Source organism: Chiloscyllium plagiosum, unplaced genomic scaffold (genome assembly GCF_037043375.1).
Source record: "Chiloscyllium plagiosum isolate Xiang-an unplaced genomic scaffold, Cpla_swu_hap1 HiC_scaffold_7, whole genome shotgun sequence".
Taxonomy (NCBI): domain Eukaryota; kingdom Metazoa; phylum Chordata; class Chondrichthyes; order Orectolobiformes; family Hemiscylliidae; genus Chiloscyllium; species Chiloscyllium plagiosum.
The window spans coordinates 91,577,844-91,600,449 of NW_028270145.1; the positions used below are offsets into that span (position 1 = coordinate 91,577,844).

A 22,606-nucleotide genomic window follows, 5' to 3' on the forward strand; every position below is an offset into this window, starting at 1 on the left:
ATTTCCGCTACCTCCAAACGGACCCCACCACCAAGGATAAATTTCCCTCATCTCCCCTATCAGCATTCCGTAAAGACCACTCCCTCCGTGACTCCCTCGTCAGATCCACACCCCCCACCAATCCAACCTCCACTCCCGGCACCTTCCCCTGCAACCGCAGGAGGTGCAAGACTTGCGCCCACACCTCCCCCCAAGGCCCCAAAGGAAACTTCCATATCTGCCACAGATTCACCTGCACCTCCACACACATCATCTATTGCATCCTCTGCACCCGATGTGGCCTCCTCTATATTGGGGAGACAGGCCGGCTACTTGCGGAGCGTTTCAGAGAACACCTCTGGGACATCCGGATCAACCAACCCAACCACCCTGTGCCTCAACATTTCAATTCCCCCTCCCACTCCACCAAGGATATGCAGGTCTTCGGACTCCTCCATCGTCAGACCACAACAAAACGACGGTTGGAGGAAGAACGCCTCATCTTCCGCCTAGGAACCCTCCAACCACAAGGGATGAACTCGGATTTCACCAGTTTCCTCATTTCCCCTCCCCCCACCCTGTCTCAGTCAAATCCATCGAATTCAGCACCGCCTTCCTAACCTGCGATCTTCTTCCCGACCTCTCCGCCCCCACCCCAGTCTGACCTATCACCCTCACCTTGACCTCTTTCCACCTATCACAGGCAAGACTGTTACCAACTAAGCTAAGTAATAAAGTAATTAGAAAGAGTTGCTTTCTTGAACTGTTGGAATATATTTAATGGAGTACATGCATAGCATTATTAGTTTAAAAGAAAAGTACCAGTTTTTTGTACACAACTGTAATAAAAAGAATTATATTTTTCCAAGTGAGCTAAGATTGTGAATAGGAGTCTAACTTCGGATGGATACAGAAGTGCAAGGAAACTAACTTGCAATAAACACAAATGATTGTCAGCCAATATGGAAGTTTAATCAAAAATAATTATCCCATGCTTCCCTTCAAGCAAGCGTATACAATCCTAATAAGAGATTGAGACTCTGAAATAGGTCAAAATTGTAGCTAAGCACTAGCCTTATTTTTAATCAACTAATTTGGCCTGCCAATGCCTCAAAAGAATAAATCACTTTGGTTGCACTAAGTCACTGTAGAAATTATGGCCAAGAGTTGGTATTTGAACAGCGAAGCATTTGGTATGCTTGCCTTTATTGGTCAGAGCATGGAGTGTTGGAGTTGGGAGGTCATGTTGCAGCTGTACAGGACATTGTCAGGATTGGTTAGGCCACTTTTGGAATATTACGTGCAATTCTGGTCTCCCTCTTATCGGAAGGATGTTGCGAAACTTGAACGGGTTCAGAAAATATTTACAAGGATGTTGCCAGGGTTGGAGGATTTGAGCTTTTGGGAGAGGCTGAATAAACTGGGTCTATTTTCTCAGCAGCATTAGAGGCTGCCTCTATAAACCCTTAGGAGGTTTATAAAATCATGAGGAGCACAGATAGGGTAAATTGACAGGGTCTTTTCCCAGTGGAGTCCAAACCTAGATGGCATAAGGTTTAAGGTGAGAGGGAAAGATTTAAAAGGGACCTAAGGGGCAACATTTTCACACAGAGGGTGGTGCGTGTATGGAATGAGCTGCCAGAGGAAGTGGTGGAGGCTGGTACAATTACAAGATTTAAAAAGGCATCTGGATGGGTATATGAATAGGCGAGGGTTGGAGGGATATAGGCCAAATGCTGGCAAATGGGACTAGATTTATTAGGATAGCTGGTCAACATGGATAAGTTGGACCGAAGCATCTGTTTCCATGCTGTACATCTTAAGGATGAATGCACTGTCTTTCTCCCAGGATTGGGGAAATCGCAGACGAGAGGGCATCAGTTTAAGGTTAAAGTGGAAAGAATAAAAGGGGACCAGAGAGGCAACTTTTTGTTTTACACACAGAGGATGGTACACATATATAATGAGCTGCCAGAGGTTGTTGGAGGTGAGTACATTAACAACATTTAAAAAGGCATTTGGACAAATATGGCAGGGAAAGGTTTAGAAAGATATAGGCCAAGTGCAGGGAAATGGTGTTAGCGAAGGTGGACATTTTGGTCGGCATGGACCAGTTTAGGCCAAAGGACCTGTAGGACGATGACTCCAAAAGATCTAAAAAGAATGATATCACAAGAGCATATTAATAACTGCGAGGAAAGATTCCACACTTCGCAGCATTTTCCTCCCCACTAGAAAGGAGAAGTTGAGTGTTGAACTGAAAATCTTTAAAACCATGAATGGGTTTGAGAAGGATAACTGTCAAGAAAAAATGGTTCCACTTTCAAAACTAGGGGCCACAGTCAAGACACTAATTAATGAATCTCATGAAGAATTCAGGGTAAACTTTTTCCTGGTAGTGAATGGTCTTCACTGGGGTACAGTGTCAGGGATGACTGAAAAGGAAAGCTAGATGACAAAAAACGGAATAGAAGACTAAGTGAAGAATTTAGAGGGGGAGGAAGTTCACACAGAGGATAAATATCAGCACAGTTCAGCTTGGGTTAATGATCTATTAGTGTCCTGTAAATTCCATGTGATGAGACCACAAATCCATAAGAATCTGAATCATGGAAAAAAATAGATTTGCACAATACTGAAAGGCTTTGATGCAGGTCAAGAGAGTATGAAACAGATGGTGAGTTAAATAAAAATAACCAAATAGTGGATAGAAAGGAGTATTGCGACCTGTTGGAGCAGGAAATTGGGAATACATCCCACATCAGCAGTTATACCCCTTGAAAGGGTGAGATGGGAGGGAAAGGCAAACACAGACAGGCAAACACAGACAGGCAAACACAGACAGGCAAACACAGACAGGCAAACACAGACAGGCAAACACAGACAGGGAGAGAGACAGGGAGAGAGACAATAATTTTTACAGAGGCTATTCACTCCTCATGCTGTTTTTAAGAGTGCTGTGCATCAAACATTCAGAGAAGGCATGATTCATTGGTTTGTTTGCGTGGTTTATTAGAGTTAACATGAGATTTTGGATGTAACTCATGAAATTCAAATACTTTTGCTATCAGATGTTCCAAACCTGAACTGTGCAGAGCTGAATCAGCTGAGAAAAAGCAGAAACCGGACTTAGATTCCTATCTAATGGAGACCATCTCAACACTGTCCAAAGTTGAACACAATGCTTATTCTGAAGGTTCCTTTAAGCCTTATCTGAGTTATTCTTAAGTTTCCTTTCTTATATAGAGAACCGTGGAATCTTTAAAAGGAACAATGCAGCACTATGTAACAGCCACTTCAAACTGGGAATTTCGAATTGGTCTGTGTGCCTGTGAATAACTGGCAAATACAAGTCTGATGTCAAAGACAGCAGTTCAGGAGGAGGGATGGAAAGGACGAATATTCTTGTTCCAATGGCAAGGTACAGACAGCAAGTAAAATGGAAGAATGACATGGGTGCTGGGTGTAAAATGGAATTGTGGAGACCAAGTAATTAGGGGGAGTCATTTTCTGCTGGAAGATCACTCTCACATTTTACCTGTGTTAACCATGCAAGCTCAAAATGTAAAGAATGGTCATTAAGAGTTACCTAGAAATATATCAGCGGCAGAACCACAATACAAGCAGTCACTTTTAAGAGTTGAAAGCAGAAAGCTAAGGTAAAGGACAAGCAGAGAGTGTAAGCAAACAACAAAGAAAAAGATTGATCAGCATCATTATGTGATTCACAGCTATTATTTTAACCAAGCATTTTCACTCCTCAGACCCCTTGGCATCCTGGTAGCCCACAAACCTACCAACACCCTAAAACAGCAGCTAATGAACTTGAAAGACCCCATACAGACAACGAGCAAACTAATGTCATTTACAAAATACCTTGCAAGAACTGTAGCAAACATTGCATCGAAAAAACAGGCAGAAAACTAGCCACCAGGAGACATGAACACAAACTAGCCACAAAAAGATATGACCCACTCTCACTAGTATCCTTAAATACAGATGAGGAAGGACACCACGTTGACTAGGACAACACATCCATCCTAGGACAAGCCAAATACAGATATGCATGAGAATTTCTAGAAGCAGTGCATTCCAACCAGAACTCTCAAACATACACACACCGAATTGCACCCCATTTACCACCCTCTGAGAAAAAGAACAGGAAGAGACATCACCAACACAAGGAAACCTAAACACAGAGAGCAGGTCACTAACACCAGTGCTTCCCCAGAGGCGCACTGATGTTACCAGGGATGGTGACGAAACATCTGAAAACAAACCTTTCAGCTCAGCTTGCAAACTTGCATCCAGAACCTCAACCTGAGCTACAAATCTTCAAAATTCGCTAAACATTTTCAAACTAAAAAGTCTTCAGTAAAATTATATAAAAAGTACCTTTTTTCAAAGCTTCAAGAAGAAAAGCAAGATTTTCAGCAAAACTCCCCTGTAATTAGAACATTTCACGTGGTGAGTGGACATACACGTGCATATAGACAAATAGTCAAAAATCAAAATAATCTGCTTAAGCCTCACCCTATAGTACACAATAAAGATTATCTTTTGGGAATTTGGATTTTTAGTATTAGAGGTAGATAGATTTTGATTTCTCTTTGAAAAGACTTTTTTCTTAAAAAGACATTTGGAAAAATGACCTTAATACATCATTTCCAAAAAAGCATCTAGCTTATTAAGTGCCTAGCCAGATATCTGTAATGTCAATTGATGAGATGTTTGCACTGCTGAGTTTGAAGAGATACAGAAAAACAAATGATTGGGGCCATGGAAGGCTTCGTTTGAGCTCAGTTCAGAAGAATCAGCTTTCAGTTTCACTCCAGTAGAAGCATAACATTTTCAGCTGAGAAGAGCAGTGAGGACCCCGAGATAGGTAGTTAGTATCATCTACAGAAGTGGACAATGCAGGACCCTGGCAGTCAGCACCACTTAGAGAATCATGCAAGGCTAGGGCCCAGAGACTTGCCATCAGCATCAAATAGAAAGGGACTAAAAATAGTATAGAAGTGGAATCTGCACTGGGAGCTGCTTCTTGTAGTTGGTTTTTCTTTTGGTACAGCAACTTCAAAACAGCAGGATAAGCTGTTTGATAAATAATGGTAAGTTTTGCTGCTTTTCTCTAATTTTTAAAAGTTACAACATGGTAAATCTACATGGACAAGCAGCATGTATATCCTGCAATGTGTATGAAGTCACAGATGCACCATGTGTCCCACACAAAGGCAGGCAGGATGTGTGACTGGCTGCACAAAGGAGTATTCTTGGTTTAGAAACTGGATGGTGGCTCGAGTGGGAAACAGCATAACTTGAGATCAAAACAAAATAGTCACATAAATCCAATAGGGCATTAAAGGTTAAAACAAAAAGGTCTTGATGTGAACAGCGGTAAGAATGGAACTCGCAAAGCACAGAGTGGTTGAAGCAACTATGTATTTAAGGTGGAGCTAAGACAAACATGGGTGGGAGAAGATTATCATTGTAGACTTAGAACAGAAGAGTTCAAGTGGATCATAAAGTACAAACATGGACCTTTAGGGCAGAATGTGTTATGCCTTTTATGATCCCATGACTGTAAACAGCTCTGGCAAGATTTGTACTGAGAAGTAGCTTGAACAATTACAACTACAGAGGAACCTCGATTACCAAAGGACATGGACAGGGAGTATTTCGTTCCATTAATTGAATGCCAGATAATAGTTAGCCAAACATCGTGACCTCGCAATCATGTTTAGATAATCTGAAATTCGGTTAATTGACTTCCGGATAATCGAGGTTCCTATTTGTGGTTCCAGGATACAGAGTGCTACATACAACATAGTTGGCATAAATATAAATGGAGTATTCTCGTTATCACATATATCCAGATTCTATGCACAGTCATTTAATTTTCAGTGGAATGGGAGAAAGAATCTGGTGCACATTGGTATGCTTGCTTTTATTAAAAGGTTAGATGACTATAAAATTGATCATAGTAGCTACATGGTTGTGAATTAGACCTTTGCTTTTCTTGATACACCAAGTCATTAAATTTAAAATATGATAAAGCGGGCCTGTAGATGTTTAAACTGTGAACTTACTGATTGTTCAGTAAACATGAGCTTGTTTTAACAAATAAAAAAATTGAACAGATTATTACAACATGTCACAATTGAAAAATATTCATGTGGTATACAATGACTCACAAAAACTTTATCTTCAACAACATTCTCAAGCTGGAGCTGTCGTGTGATTTCTTTCAGTGCAATCTTGTCATCTGTTTGCAATAAACCTAAAACATAAGCAAATAAAATGTTCAGTGTGGTCTTATTTATTCATCATTTGTAAAACAAAAATGCTTTCCTATTTGTAATATTCTTGATTGATAAGTAACAAAGGGGTAAAAGTAGAAAGGCCCTCCCCAACTCAAGAAAACATTCATTATACAAATTCGAAATTTTAAGTGTGCCAAAACTGAAAAAGGAGGGAAGGAACAGCACACAATGCAGAATGCCAAAAGAAAATTCGAACATTTGACAGTCAAGAGACCACAAACAACCTAAACCCCTCTGTATGGTTTTAAACAAGAAGAGAAACAGAAAATGGTAAAACAAAAATTACTCACTTCTTGGAGAAATATATAAATATACAGGGCAACACTTAACAATACTATTTAAGAATAAAAGCTATCCTGTCTACATACTTTGGATAGTGACTTTATTGGAACAGCCGAGCTATGGAAGTTGAAGCCAACAGAAGTTAAAAACTAATAAAGCAACGAAACGTTGGAATCAATAAGCAGAAAAAAAATATGAAAGACAACTTTTTTCAGAAATGGTAAATTGCACGGGACCAACCACAGATTTTCATTTTAAGAGACAGTAACACTCAAATTGTGTTTTGTGATTGATTGATTAAAAACATATACTGGAGAGGTCTTGCTTCTGATGTGCATGATTACCTTGGAATTAAGTTAGTGCTACCCCTAATCAAAACCATCATCTCTCCCTCCTCTCTTGCCCCCACCTATCCCCCTTTTCTGTAATATTTATGTGCCAGGGTATAGATGTTATTAGAAGGATACAAAGCGGGGGGCAAGAGAGGAGGCAGAGTCATGATTTTTAATTAGGGACAACATTACGGTTTTACTGAGGGAGGATATTCCTGGGAGTATGTCCAGGGAAATTTGGGTGGAACTTAGAAATAAGAGCGATGATCACCTTTCTGGGATCGTACTACAGGCCCCCCAGTAGTCAACACCAAATTGAAAAGCAAGTTTGTATAGAGATCTCAGATACCTGTAAGGATGATAGGGGTTGTAATGGTGGGGGATTTTAACTCTCCAAATGTAGACTGGGACTGCAATAGTGTTAAGCTTTGATGGAGAGGAAATTTGTTAAGTGTGTACAAGAAAATTTTCTGATTCCTGTATGTGGATAATTTACTAATGAAGGAGCAAAACTTGACCTTTTCTTGGGAAAGAAGGCAGGACAAGTGACTTGGGAGACAGTGAGGGAGCTTTGGGACCAGTGATCATAATTCTAATAGTTTTAAAATAGTGATGGAAAAGATAGACCGGACCTAAAAGTTAAAGTTCTAAACTGGAGGAAGGTCAATTCTGATGGTATTAGCAAGAACTTTCAAAAAAGTGGGAGACTTTCAAAAAGGAATTAAATGAGAATCCAGAGGCAGTATGTTCCTGTTAATGTGAAGGGCAAAGCTGGTAGATGTAGGTAATGCTGGATGACAAGACAAATTAAGCCTCTAGCAAAGAAAAAGATGACATATGGCAAGTATAGACTGCTGGGATTGAGTGAATCCCTCCAGTACAAGGACAGTAGCAGCATGTTCAAGAGGGAACTCAAAGACAAAAAGTGAACTGTGATAGCTTTGGCAAGTAGCGTTAAGGAGAACCCAAATAAATTCTACATTAAGGGCAAAGGAGTAACTGTGGAAGAGAATAAAACAAAAACAATACCAACTACAGGAACTACAGGAGACAGGTGGGATACTAAATGAGTATTTTGCACCAGGAGTTACTGTGGAGAAGGATATGGAAGCTAGAGAAATTAGAAATAAATATCTTGAGAAATGTCCACATTAGAGTTGAAAAATGTGTAGCAGGAGAATCGACGTTTCGGGCATAAGCCCTTCTTCAGGAATCTCCTGCTCCTTGGATGCTGCCTGGCCTGCTGTGTTTTTCCAGCACCACATTTTTCAACTCTGGTACTCCAGCATCTGCAGTCCTCACTCTCTCCTAAATGTCCACATTAGGAAGGTGTTGGTGATGGATGTCTTAAAATGCCCAAAAGGTGGATAAATCTGCAGGACAGGATCAGGTATCCCTGAACTTTGTGGGAAGCAATTGCTGGGCCCTTTGCTCAGATACCTGTACCATCAATAGCAGTGGGTAAGGTGCTGGAAGACCGGAGAGTGGCTAACGTGGTGCCATTATTTAATAAAAGTGGTAAGGAAAAGCCAGGGAACTGTAGACTGGAGGGCCTGACGTCAGCAGCAGCTCAGTTGTTGGGAGGGAATTCTGAGGGACAGGGTCTATGTTATTTTGAAAGACAAGGACTGATGAGGGACAGTTAATAACAGTTTGTGCATGGAAAATAGTGTCTCAATAACTTGATTGAGTTTTTTTTTAAAAGGAGTTACAAATAGAATTGAAGAAAACAGAGCAGTAGACGTCAGCAAGGCATTCAACAAAGTTTCCCATGGTAGGCTGGTTAGCAAGGTTAGATCACATGGAACACAGGAAAAGCTAGCCATTTGGATATAAAATTGGTTGGAAGGTAGGAAGGAGACAGGTCGATAGCGAAGATTGTTTTTGGGCCTGGAGGCCCGTGACCAGCAGTGACCCACAAGGATCGGTGCTGGGTCCTCTGCTTTGTTATTTACATAGACGATTTGGATGTGAATATAGGGGAAATTATGAGCAAGTTTGCAGATTTGTCTTTGGCAAAGGTCAATCTATCCTTGACCAGCAGTTGGACAGGGCCTTGGCTGTTTGGTCCATAAATGGTCTTGACAGAACAGAAGAAACCCAGCAGATCATGTTTGTGGGCCATTCATTGGGCCTCCAGTGCTTTCTCCACCTGTTCTTTTAGTCACAGGTTTGTTCTTGGATCTTGCCTTCAGTCACCTGGAGGCCTGCCTTTTCTCTTCAGAGTGCAGGTGTTGTTTTACACACAGAAATGCCATGTGCTTCCAGCTCATCAGTTTTTGGATTTCCTGATAATTCTCATCAAACCAGTCTTGGCATTACCTGGTTGAGTTTTTGCAAGCATTGATGATAGCAGTCTTGAAGGCAGACCAAAGGCTGTTATGATCCTGCAACTCAAAATTGTCAAAAGGTCGTTAGGTTTGTGGAGAGAGGTTGGCGACATGACACTATTTTTCCAGGCCTTTGAGTACCTCAATACTGAATTTCTTGCGGCACTGGTTCTGTTGTCTCGGAGGGGAATATTAAGGTGAATGGCTGATGTCTTTTCCTTTTAATTGGTGAGGGATTTCAAGACTGGGGGCATATTTTTAAGGGGAAGAGGAGAAAGTTGTTTCTTAATAAAAAGAGACAGCTGTATTATATTTGTGTTTATTATTATTATTATTATTATAATAGTCATGATTTATTAGTTTGTTATTTATTTTGGTAATTAGTGGGTTTCTTTGTACTGTTTTGAGTAGTTTTGTGTTTATTGTAATAAAACTCATTTATATATATATTTTAATTGAAAAAAAGACATATGGGGCAACTTTTCTTCCTCCACAGACTGGTTTGTGTGTGGCATGAACTTCCAGAGGAGTTTTAGATGGAGGTGCAGTTACATTTGAAAAACATTTGGAAGTGTACATGAATAGGCAGGTGAGGCTTGGTTGAGGATTATGGACAGTATGGATTGGTTGGACAAAGAGGCTGTTTCTATGCTGTAGAACTATGACTCTATGACACCAAAATTGGTGGTATAGCAAATAAAAGTACAACAGGATTTTGATCAGATGTGCCGATGGGCTGAGGAGTGGCAGATGGAGTTAAATTTAGATAAACGTGAGGTGCTGCGTTTTGGCAAGGCAAATCAGGGCAGGACTGATGCACTGAGTGGTAGGGCCCTGGGGAGTACTGCCCAAAGACATCTTGGGGGTGTGGTTCATAGTTCCTTGAAGGTGAAATTTCAGGTAAACAGGGTAGTGAAGATGATTTTTGGTATATTTGCCTTTAATGATCAGTGCAAAGACTACAGGAGTTGAGATATTGAGATTGTACAGGACGTTGTTTAGGCCATTTTTGGAATACTGCATTCAATTCTGTTCTCCCTGCTACAGGAAAGAGGTTGTTAAACTCAAAAGGGTTCAGAAAAGATTTACATGGATGTTGCTGGATTTGAGCTACAGGGAGAGGCTTAATAGACTTGGGTTATTTTCCCTGGAGAGAAGGTTGAGGGGTAACCTTATAAAAGGTTTATAAAATCATGAGGGGGAACAGCCAAGGACATTTCCCCAGGGTAGGGGAGTCCAAAACTAGAGGGCATAGGTGTAAGGAGAGATGGGAAAGGGACCCAAGGAGACAATTTCTCAGAAAGTGGCACGTGTCTAAGATGAGCTGTCAGAGGTGGCGATGGAGGTTGGTACAGCGACATTTCAAAGACATCTGGATGGGTACATGAATAGAAAGGGCTTAGAAAGATATAGACCAAATGCTGACAAATAGGACTAATTATTTTACGATATCTGGTTGGCATGAATGAGTTTTCTACCTCCATAATGTACATCATTAAAATTTGCATATCTCAGTGTAAGTTTATTCTATATGAAGTGATTTGGAAGGATATGGTAAGGCACAGCCTGAACATCAGTCAATTCTTTTTCAATAGATCCAGGATAATTTTTAGTATTCGAATGGAGTGTATAGCTGGTAGTGTTGATTGGGTACCTATTCTAGAAACCATTCAGTCAATTCGTTTTTCATCAGATACCAAAAGGGAAGAAAGTGGTTTCGCATCTAGCATCGGCACCTAGCCAATAACATCATTTTCTGTGCGATACGAACATGCTGAAAATTACACCCCATCATCTCATCAAATCTGCAGTCACTGCAATGCAAATCACGACAGTTTCAGTATTTACACAAATTCCTCTTATAAAGATAGCACATTGAAAAAGTGACTCACCATTTAAGTGTACTTGTAGAAGATTCTCCTTAATGTATTTCATTTCCATAAGTTCACTCAACACACTCTTCAACAGCTGAAACAAAAACATCAAAATTTAAGCATCAACTTTTACCACCAGTAGTTTGTTTTGTGTTTTTAAACCTCTGAAAAATGAAGCAAGAGCAAGGATCTTCAAACATAACATTCACAAATTCCTGCCAGGTCCCAACTAATATTATTTTAGCACCGATATAAATAACACTTTACTTCTGCACCACAAGAGGTCTAGTGTCCCTTCCCCTGAACCAGGAGGCATGGGTTCAAGACCCACTTGTTCCAGAAGTGTGCAGTAATATCTCGGAATAGATCGATTTCAAAATATCCACAATTACTATTTTGGGTGGCTATTTTTAATCTAATTGAGGTAGGTTTTTGTCTTTTTCTGGCAGAAGCAGACAATAAATGATATCTGTAAATTGGAAGAATTGAGAAACAGTCAGACAGCGAGACAGACTGAGGAAGTATTGCAAGATCAAGAAAGAGATGTCACTTAAATCTCTTCACATAAACCTCTGTAGTTCTTTCACACAGGGATTCGAGAGAATACTACACAAGTGTCATTTCTGGGTACAATACAATGTGTGTTTTTTCTTGCTGTACAAAAGCTGTTGGTTTTTGCTTCAGTTTATCAACAAGTGTTTTGGGATTAATGGGATACAAAAATCTTCAAATTCAAATATTTGAACTAGAGATGGTTTGGTTTATTCTATTTCATCTTAACTTCTTTGATTGTTAAACATCTGCAACATTGCATTCTTGTTTGTGATAGACCACGTACTAATGATCAAAACAAAATATGATGCATCATGCAATCTTGTCCATGTCAAAGACAACCAGATGCCCTTTCTAGTCCCAGCTTCCTGCACCTTACAACACTTAAGGTGCAGATCCAGGTACTTTTTAAAAAAGGTTTCTGCCTTCACTACCAACTCAGGCAGTGAATTCCAGTTATCCACCACACTCTGTGTTAAAAGGGTACTTTCTCCAGTTTAATCCTTCTGCCACTTAGCTTGAATCTATGACCCCTGGTTTTTGAACTCTGCCAAGGGATCAGGTTCCTTCTGTCTAATCTCACTCTCTCTCTACCCCTCAATTTTGTATACCTCAATCATGTCAGCCCTCAGCTTTCTGTGCTCCAAGGGAAACAACCCCAAACTCTTCAATCTCTCCTCATAGCTGCAATTTCCCAGCCTTGGCAACATTCTTGTAAATCTTTTCTGCACTCTCTCCAGAACAATTACATCTAGCTTACAACGTGGTGATCAGAACTGCACACAATACTCCAGTTGTAGTCTTACTGGACTTACAGTTAGAGTCAAAAGAGATGTATAGCACAGAAACAGACCCTTCAGTCCAACTCGAGCATGCCAAAAAACCCTAACCTAATTAGTCCCATTTGCCAGCATTTGGCCAATATCCCTCTAAACCCTTCCTATTCAATATACCCACCCAGATGCCTTTTAAATGGTTGTAATTGTACCAGCCTCCACCACTTCCTCTGGAAGCTCATTCCATACACCTAGCACCGTCTGCCTGAAAAAGATGCTCCTTAGGTCCCTTTTAGATCTTTCCTCACTCACATATCTATGCCCTCGAGTTTGGGCATACTCACCCCAAGAGGGCCTTGTCTATCTGTGCCCCTCATGATTTTATAAACCTCTTAAGGTCAACCCTCAGCCTCCAACGGTCCAGGGAAAATAGCCCCAGCCTGTTCAGCCTCTCCCTAGAGTTCAACCTTCCAACCCTAGCAACGTTATGTTAAATCTTTTCTGAACCCTTTCAAGTCTCAACATCCTTCCTATAGCAGGGATACCAGAATTGAATGCAATATTCTGAAAGTGGCCTATCTAATGTCCTGTACAGCTGCAACGTGACCTCCTAACTCCTATACTCAATACACTGACCAATGGAGGCAAGCATACTAAACTATCCTATCAACCTCCACTTTCAAGGAACTACAAACCTGCACTCCACAGTCTCTTTGTTCAGCCACACTCCCCAGGACCCTATCATTAAGTGCATAAGTCCTCCCTTGATCTGCCTTTCCAAAATGCAGCACCTCATTTATCTAAATTAAACTCCATCTGCCACTCCTCAGCCCACTGGCCCTTCTGATCAAGATCCTGTTGTACTCTGAGGTAGTCTTCTTAGCTGTTCACGACACCTATTTTGATGTCATCTGCAAACTTATAACTATACCGATGTTCACATCCAAATCATTTGTATAAATGATGCAAAGCAGTGGACCCAGAACCAATTCTGTGTGTCACACTTCTGGCCACAGGCCTCCAGTCTGAAAACAAACCCTCCAACACCACCCTCTGTCTTCTACCTTTGAGCCAATTCTGTATCCAAATAACTGGTTCTTCCTGTATTCCATGTGATCTAACTTTGCTAACCAGTACCATGAGGAACCGGTCAAATGCTTTACTGAAGTCCATATAGACTTGTCCAGTAATATCAGTTGGGATAACAATGGGTTAGTATCAACAACAACAACATCTCTGCTCCTGACTTTAGTGTAAATGGTAGCGTTTAAATTCCAGCCAATTAAAACAGTTTGAAAAACACAAAAGACTGGAGTTAAATTTTGTCAAGTATATTCTATTAGGAAAATAGAGGTAAAACACCCCTGCAGCAATTAAAATAAAGTAAAACACTATTTACTGACATATGACTAATCAATTCCTATGAACCTTCCACCAACCCTGGGACAGAATACTCTTCCTGCAAGAGGTTATTTTTCTAAGCTGATTACATAACTTCAAATGTTAATCTGAATAGTATATTAATTCAAATTAATCCATACAGCAATAGAGATGTTTAATTAATTTTTAAAAAATCATTTAAAAAATGATCAAAAGGAACAAAGCAGCCCCTCGACGATAAAAAGGATGTAACAAAAACTTAAGGAAAGTTACATCCTTTAACTAGTGGTCTAACTGAACACCATTATGGTCTTCCCACATAAATGGAGAACAAAAAAGGATCATTCCACACACTGAATTTGAAAACTACTTCAAATCACAGTAACCACATTTTGAATGTCCTGCATGTTTCTGTCACTGCAAGACTGAGATTCTTTCCAAATCCCTACAGTAAGGCTATCCATTCAAAGACAGCAGACAAAAAGCTCTTGCTTCTACATTTAATATCCAGCAGAATTTTATTTTTAAAAATGTAATTGATTTCAGTGTTGTCAGCAGGCGGGTGGACTAGTATCATCAGGTTGACTGAACATCAAGGAAAGGAATTTATGGAATGTCTATGAATTGGATTTTTGGAGCAGCTTGTGGCAGACCCCACAAGGGAACAGGCAATTCTGGATTTAGTGATGGGTAATGATACAGACTTAATTAGGGAGCTTAAGGTGAGGAACTCCTTGAGGGAAATGACCATTGTATGATAGCATTCACCCTGTAATTGGAACAGAAGAAGCTGGAATTGAATGTTAGTATCACAATTAAGTATAAGGTATCTACAAAGGCATGAGGGAGAAGCTGGCCAGAGCTGATTGGAAGGGGAGCCCAGCAGGGAAGATGGTGGAACAGTAATAGCAGGAGTTTGTGGATAATTTAGGAGGTACAGCAGAAATTCATCCCAAGGAAGAAGCAGCCTACTAAGGGGAGGATGAAGCAACCATGGCTGATAAGGGAAGTCAGGAACAGCATAAAAGGCAAAAAGAAATTAGTAGGAAATCGTAGATTTGGGAATCCTTCAAAAACCAGAAGAATGGAAAAGAAAAGTGGAGGGGAAGCGGCAAGGAAGGAAGGAAAGATGCTCCAATATTAGGTAAAGCCAGAAGATTGCAATACATTTTTCAGATATCTAAAAAAGCTCAAGGAGAAGCAAGAGTGGACACTGGAAAAATAAAAAGTTTGGAGAACTTGTACTGGGGAACAAAAATGGCAGAGGAAACAAAATAGGTTCCTCTGCCAATTTTCACAGTGGAAGACACCAGCAGCGTACCACAACTTCAAGAGAGCCTGGGGTCAAAGATGAGTATAGTGGCCAACACTAAAGGATAAGGTACTGGGGAATCGGAGAGGTCTGCAGGTAATAAAATCATTTGGACCAGATGAATTACACCCCAGATTTCTGAAGGAAATAGCAGAACTGTTTGTAGAGACATTGCTGAAAGGATAGCAGGAAAGACAGTGGAACAGCAACGGCATTTCTTGAAGCAATTCATCGAAGGAGAAAAAAGCATTGTACAGGGAGGGTGATGCAACCGTGGCTGACTAGGGAAGTCAGGGACTGCATCAAAGTAAAAGGGAAAGCATATACAGGGGAACCTTGATTATCCAAATACCAATTATCCGAAAATCAGATTATCCAAAGGAGATCTCAAGGTCCCGATAGAAACATTATATCAAAGACGGGTTTCCAACAGTGAATCGAGTCTTTTGTTTTCAGTGATTAAACAGACACCGTCTCCAAATGACTGACCTCCCGCCCTCTCTCCCTCCCCACATTTTCCCTGCAGTTCTACAGAGGGGTGTCTCATGACCCCCCCCCCCATTCCCCACTTCCCAGGGATAATTTGTCCTGTGCAAGGCAAACATGGAACCGGTCAAAAAGTTGCAGTAAAAAGTTTGTGTGGCTGCAGCTGAGTGCGCGTGCTGTTTTGGAGAATTACCCCACAAAGGCGGCAGCAGCAGCCTTGTTGTTGGTGTGCAGTCCAGATGCCCCAGAGGGGTGGGGCATGACAGGGGACTGTGTTGAGGGCAGGGGCCTGCACGCTTTGTGCTGTGGGAGGGGGGGGGGGGCAGGATTGGACCGGTTTGGAGGTGGGGGGGGGGGGGTTGGACTGGTTTGAGGGCGGGGCTCGCGCACTTTGTGCTGGGAGGGGGGGGCAGGACCAGTTTTGGGTTGGGGACGCTGTTGGACGGGGTTAAGGGGGCAGGGTTGGGGACGGTGTCTCGCTCACTGGGTGCTGCTGCAGTCTCCTGAATGGAGAGCAGACTTTAAAACTCCGAGCACCAGAAGAAAGGCATTTAAAATTGATTTTCCAAATAAAATTGATTATCCAAACAAAATAGTGCCCGCCTATTGGGAAGTTTACAAAGATGAACAGAGGGCCACACAAAAAAAAAGGAGGGAGAAGATTAAATAAGAGTGTAAACTCGCCACTAATACACAGGGAGACTGTCAGAGTTCCTTTAGACATAAGGGAAAAAGTGGTCTGCTGGGAAGATAGTTGCGGGGAACAAGGAAATGACTCTGGATTTGAATAATTACTTCATGTCAGTCTTCCCAATGGAAGAAACGAGTAATATCCCAAACGTTTGAGGGGGGCGAAAAAGGTGCAGAGCTGAGTATGGTAGCCATCACCAAGGAGAAGGAGCTAGAAAAACTGAATTGCCTGAAGGTGGAGAAGTCACCTGGACCAGATGGACTACACCCCAGAAGGGAGATAGCTGAAGAGCTAGCAAAGACATTAGTGATGATCTTTCAGAAATCACTAGAATCAGGAGGGTCCCAGAGGACTGGAAAATCACTAACATTACGCCCCTGTTTAAAAAGCAAGTAAGACAGAAGACAAATTTACAGCCCAATTAGCCTAACTTTGGTCATGGGTAAGATCTTGGAATCCATTGAGAAAGATGAGATTTCTAAACATTTGGAAATGTATGGTAAAATATGGCAAAGTCAGCACAGTTTCATCAAGGGGAGGTCATGCCTGACAAATCTGTGAGAATTCTTTGAGAAAGCAATGAGAAGCTTAGACCAAGGAAAGCCAATGGATGTTACCTGAGATTTGACTGGATTAGATTCCATACACAGTATGGAAACAGGCCCTTCGGCCCAACAAGTCCACACCGACCCTCCGAAGAGTAACCCACCCACATTCCCCTACCCTGTATTTACCCCCGACTAATGCACTTAACACTATGGACAATTTAGTATGGCCAATTCACCTAACCTGCACATCTTTTGGACTATGGGAGGAAACCCACGCACACACGGGGATGACGTGCAAACTCCACAGACGGTTACCAGAGGCAGGAATTGAACCGGGTTCCCAGTGCCTGGACTTCAAGAAGGTCTTGACAAGGTGCAGCACAGAAGGCTGCTGAGCAAGATAAGGGCCCATGGTGTCAGAAAACAAGGTGCTAGCATGGATAGAAGCATGGCTGTCTGGCAGAAAGCAGAGAGTGGGGATAAAAGGATCCTTCTCAGGATGGCAGCTGGTGACAAATGGTGTTCTGCAAGGCTCAGTGTTGGGACCACAACTTTTCACTTTGTACATTAACAATCTAAATGGAACTCAGGTCATTCTGGCTAAGTTTGCAGACGACAAAGATAGGGAGAGAGACAGGTATCGTTGAGGAAGCAGGGAAGCTGCAAAAGGATTTGGACAGGTTAGGAGAGTGGGTAAGGAAGTGGCAGTTGGAGTACAATGTGAGGACGTGTGAGGTCAAGTACTCTGGTCGAAATAATAGAGGCATGGACTATTTTTAAATGGCTAGAAAATTCAGAAGTCTGAAATGCATTAGACTTGGGAGTTCTAGTCCAGGATTCTCTCAACGTTAACTTGCAGGTTGAGTCGGTAGTTATGAAGACATGTGCAATGATGGAATTTATTTTGAGCGGACTTGAATATTAAAAAAAAGGTTGCACTTCTGAGGCTCTGTAAGGGTCTGGTAAGACCACATTTGAAATATTATGCACAGTTCTGGGCCCCATATCTCAGGAAGGATGTAGTGGCCCTGAAGCATGCTCAGACAAGGTTCACAAGAATGATCCGAAGAATGAAAAACTTAAAATATAAGCAATGTTGGATGACTCTGGGTCTATATTCAGTGGAGTTCAGAAGGATGCTGGGGAGTGAAGGGGGGAATAAATCTCACCGAAACCTACAGAATACTGAATGTCTTGGACAGAGAAGATGCCTCCATTGGTAGCAGAGACTAGAACCCAATAGCATAGCCTTAGTGTAAAGGAAAGACCTTTTTTTAAGAATGGAGAGAAGGAGAAACTCTCTTTAGCCAGAGAGTGGTGAATCTACAGAATTCATTGCCACAGACAGCTGTGGAAGCCAGGTCATTGAGTATATTTAAGACTGAGATAGACAGGTTCTTGACAATCAACGGGAATCAAGCGTTACGGGGAGAAAGCAGGAGAATGGGGTTGAGAAACTTTTCAGCTATGATTGAACGGCAGAGCAGACTCGATGGGCTGAACAGCCTAATTTCTACTCCTATATCTTATGGTCTTACGATAGAAAAAGAAATGAAGTAGCTTTGTTCATAAAAGGAAGAGATCATTTCTACAGTAAGAAGTGATTATTGCTTGGGCGATTAAGATGTAAATCAGTCTAGGTAGAAATAGCATGGGAAAGAAGTCTCTGGAGGGAGTAATCGTCAGATCGCCCAATGGTAGTTCCACAGCAGCGCACAGTACAAATCAAGATATACCAGGGGCATGCAAGATAGGACAATATCATGGATGATTTTAATGTGCATATAGACTGGATTAATGAAATTGGCAAGGGTAGCCTCTGGGGAAGAGTTCATGAAATGCATTAGAGATTGTTTTTTGAAACGATATGTTGGTGAACCAGCCAGGGAGGAGGCTATTTTGGTTTCAGTGTTGTGTAATGAGATAGGATTAATGAATGATCTCTTGGCAAAGGATTCTCTTGGGAAAAGTGAAAACAGCATCCCAGACAGGAAGACTAAAAAGGTAGCACAGTTGATGAACAATGACAGACATTTGAGATATGCAGTTCTTCCCAAATAAAATATATTTTCGAAAGATAGATTATGAAGCGGGTGAAAAAAAAAATCCATGGCTGTAAGTTGAAGACAACAAAGACGAAAATTAAAAGACACACCGTATTGCAAAGGTCAGTAGCAGGCTGGAAGATAAAGTAAGTTTTAGTAATCCTTAGTTGATTTTTTAAAAAGTGGAAAAAAAGACAGCAAAAGATTCAGAAAGAAAACTAGTGCAAAATATAAAGCAAAGGACAGGAGAAGCTTCCTAGAGAATATAAACAACAATAGTTGCATGTTAGTCCTTTAAAAAGAGCAAGACTAGGAAGTGAAGGATGGGAAACACAGAAATAAATGGCAGAGACATTAAGTCAATGCTGTGCCCATTTTTACAAATGAGAACTGAAACCACCTCAAATCGCAACAGATAATGCAGAGATTGTAGAAAATGAAGAACTTGAAGCAACTCCCATTTGGGAAAATGTACTCATGAAGACATTGTGATTAAAGTCAGTTAAGTCCCTAGGCCTACATCTTAGGATCTTAAAGGAAGTGGGAGCAGAGGTAGTGGGCACACTGGTTGCAAAATTCCAAACTTGCTGGATTCTGGAAAGGTTCCAGTAGATTGAAGAAAGGCTAATATAACATCTTTATTCAAAAAGGGAGGGTGGCTGAGAAGGAAACTATAGACCACTAGTTTCAGTCTGTCACTGGGAAATTGTTGGAATCTATTATTAAAGAAGTAGTAACAGGACATTTAGAAAGTCAAAAAACTAATCCAGAGTCGGTATGGTTTTAAGAAGAGTAAACTGTTTTTGACTAAGTTGCTCTATTTTCTTCAAAGTTGTAACAATGTACATATTGGGGTCCTGTGGTTTTAGTATATTTGGACTTCAAGAGGTATTTGATAAGATGCTGCACAAAAGCTTAATACACAAGAACATCTGGGGTTAGTCTGGATGGAGGGTTGGCTAAACAACAGAAACCAGAGTCATCACGAGTGTTTTCAGCAGGGTGCCACCTGATTCAGTCCTCAGGCCCCAACTATTTGCAATCTGTATTAATGACTCAGATGCATGGCTAGAAAGTACTATAGCCAAATTTGCAAATGACACTAAATTCGAAGCAAGCTCAGGTGAAGTGAAGAAATAAGGAACTTAAAAATGGCATGGATGAGTTAGGCGCATAAGCCAATATTTGAGAGATAGAGCTTACCATGGATAAGAGTGGGGTTATCCATTTTGGTCACAAGAATAAAAAGGCAAATTATCATTTAAGTGCAGAGAAACCTCAGACAGCTTTGGTGCAGAGGGATTGGAGTGCCCTCTTCCATGAAACATAGAAAGCTAATATACAGGTAAAGCAGGTAATGGGGGGGGGGGGGGGGGCAAATGGAATTTTAGCATTTATGGATAAAGGAATGGAGTAGAAAAGTAGGCAAGCTTTGTTTTAGCTGTACAAGGCACTGCTGAGACCACATCTGAAGTACAGTTTTGCTTTTTTTTTTCTTACAGAGCCAGCTCTCAGAATTAACAGAACCTCTGACACTGCTGATTATTTTCTTTTTTTAACTCCCTTTTTATTATTACCCCCACACTACCGCCTAACTGTGGTAGTGCTTATTTTTTATTCCCCCAGCACCCATGTTATGTGTGTGCAGGTGTGAGACACAGTGAAAGACACAAGGTGCACGAATTTTTATTCAGTTTCCACCACCAGGAAGAAAGGAAACACCAGAGTGGACAGTGACAAACAGTACCCTTCACATCAAAGGGCAATGTTGCGTGATCAAACAGTGAAGGGGAGGGCAGGGGTTAAATGAAAATAGAATTGGACGGGGAAATAATACACTCCACTCCCCGCGGCACCCACCTCTCCCTGAACAACCCAGGGTGTTGGTGGACACCGCGTGCTCCTTTTACAGTTTTGCTTTCCTTATTCAAGGATGTAATTGCATTGGATGCATTTCAGAGAAGGCTCATTAGCTTAATTCCAGAAATTAAAGGCTTGCTTATCAGGTCACACTGAATAGTTTAGGTTGATACTTGCTAGAGTTTAGAAGAATGAGAGATCTGAGGTATACAAGATGCTACTGGAATTGACAAAGTAGATATAGAACCGATGTTTCCCCTTGTGGGACAATCTAGAAAGAAAAGTCATAGTTTTAAATGAGAAGGAGGAGGAATCTTTTCTCTTAATGGGTTGTGAATCTGTGCAATTCACTACCCTAGAGTTCACATGGGCAGACTTTTAATTAGTAATGCATTAAAGGGTTATGGAAAGGAGTTAAAATAAAACAGGAATAAGGCAGAGAAAAGATCAGTCATGATTGCATTACATCGTAGAGCAGGCTCAAGCAGCTGAATTGTTGACTCTTGCTCCTAGCTCTTTGGTAATAACAACCTAAAATTCCCCCAAGCAAAGCCCACGACCTCGGATCCTCGCCATTTAAATTTCTATGAAATCAATGTCAATTTCATCCTAACCCCTGTCCATCTTCTGCTAAAATACTTATCCTAAAAATGATCTGCAGACTGCTACTACAAATCTTTCCTTGCAGAATCACATCTTACCCTCCATGTAAATTTAAGCTCATCTGAAATTCTATCTCTCATACCCTATTATGTAGGAATTCCAACTATTCCACCTTCCCTGTTGTCAGCACTATTTCTGCTATTTTCTCCAGCCCGATCTATTAATTTTATTCAAGTTTCTAAACTTAATACTGCTCAAATATTTCTTCTTCATGCAGAAGAGAAGAAAATATATTTTTCCTCCCATGGCTTTGCATTGGTCCATCTTGCAGTTACAATTACATTCGAGCATCACTGAAGGCAGTACTGTTTTCTTACTCCAACCAGCCATAACATATCATTGTGAACGCAAACCTTCTGGGAACTTGACATTCCCTCGGGACTTAGGCAATTGAGAGAGTGAGACAGAGTGAGACAGAGTGAGAGAAACAATACATACCATTGTCTTTCCTACTCCTCGGGGACCAACAATGAGGACAGAGTTGCTCTCCCCCTGAACAGCTGTTTGTTTTAGAAGATCCATCAAATTTCTGGAAAACAACAAAGCCACACAGATTTACAATAATATTCTGAGAAAGGTGATTGCACTTTCAACATTAATTGTACAATGAACTCATTTTCATGGACAATTCTATCTTCATATATTCTACTAAAAAAGGTAGAAGCAATTATTTGTCTACTTCAAGAAAACACAAAATTAATTATTAAAAAAGGTAGAAATTTTCAAGGACTGTTGCTATTTATGATCGCAAATGAATTGGGGACATTTACTAAAATCTGTCATTTATTTCAATTGAACCAAGAGCTAGCATTTATATCCTAATGAACTGCTGAATTTATTGATGCGGTCACTTGTGAGATACTTAGGCATTTACATAGATTGAAAATAAAAATAAGTTAAAAAATACACAGGTCAGGTAGTATCTGTTGACTGAGAAACAGGTAATACAAGCTTGGTGAACATTTTCTAAAGATATTGGTTACCTGATCTTCCAGGAGGCAATTGGTAGACTACACGAAGCGGATTACTAGGTAACTGGGTAATATGGGTGAATAATTGGTTAGAGTCGGGACAAAAATGACAGACAAAATGACATGTTGCAAGCACCTTTTCTAGGAATACTACAAAAACTTAGTGGACCATTCAGCCTCTCAAACCTGCTTGGTCATTTAA

At 40.9% G+C, this 22,606-nt stretch overlaps 1 protein-coding gene across 4 annotated transcripts in view; it reads right to left on the reverse strand.

Annotated features, from left to right (window-relative positions):
* The window catches only part of orc4 (origin recognition complex, subunit 4), a 66,070-nt gene that overhangs the window by 17,706 nt on the left and 25,758 nt on the right, over nucleotides 1–22,606 (reverse strand). For all 4 annotated transcript variants that reach the window (XM_043694129.2, XM_043694127.2, XM_087989239.1 and 1 more), the window contains exons 5-8: nucleotides 21,872–21,962; nucleotides 11,139–11,214; nucleotides 6,174–6,259; nucleotides 4,375–4,423 (exon numbers count right to left, since the gene is read on the reverse strand). In XM_043694129.2, coding sequence (XP_043550064.2) covers nucleotides 4,375–4,423; nucleotides 6,174–6,259; nucleotides 11,139–11,214; nucleotides 21,872–21,962 — 302 coding nt within the window. The remainder of the gene's footprint in view (nucleotides 1–4,374; nucleotides 4,424–6,173; nucleotides 6,260–11,138; nucleotides 11,215–21,871; nucleotides 21,963–22,606) is intronic.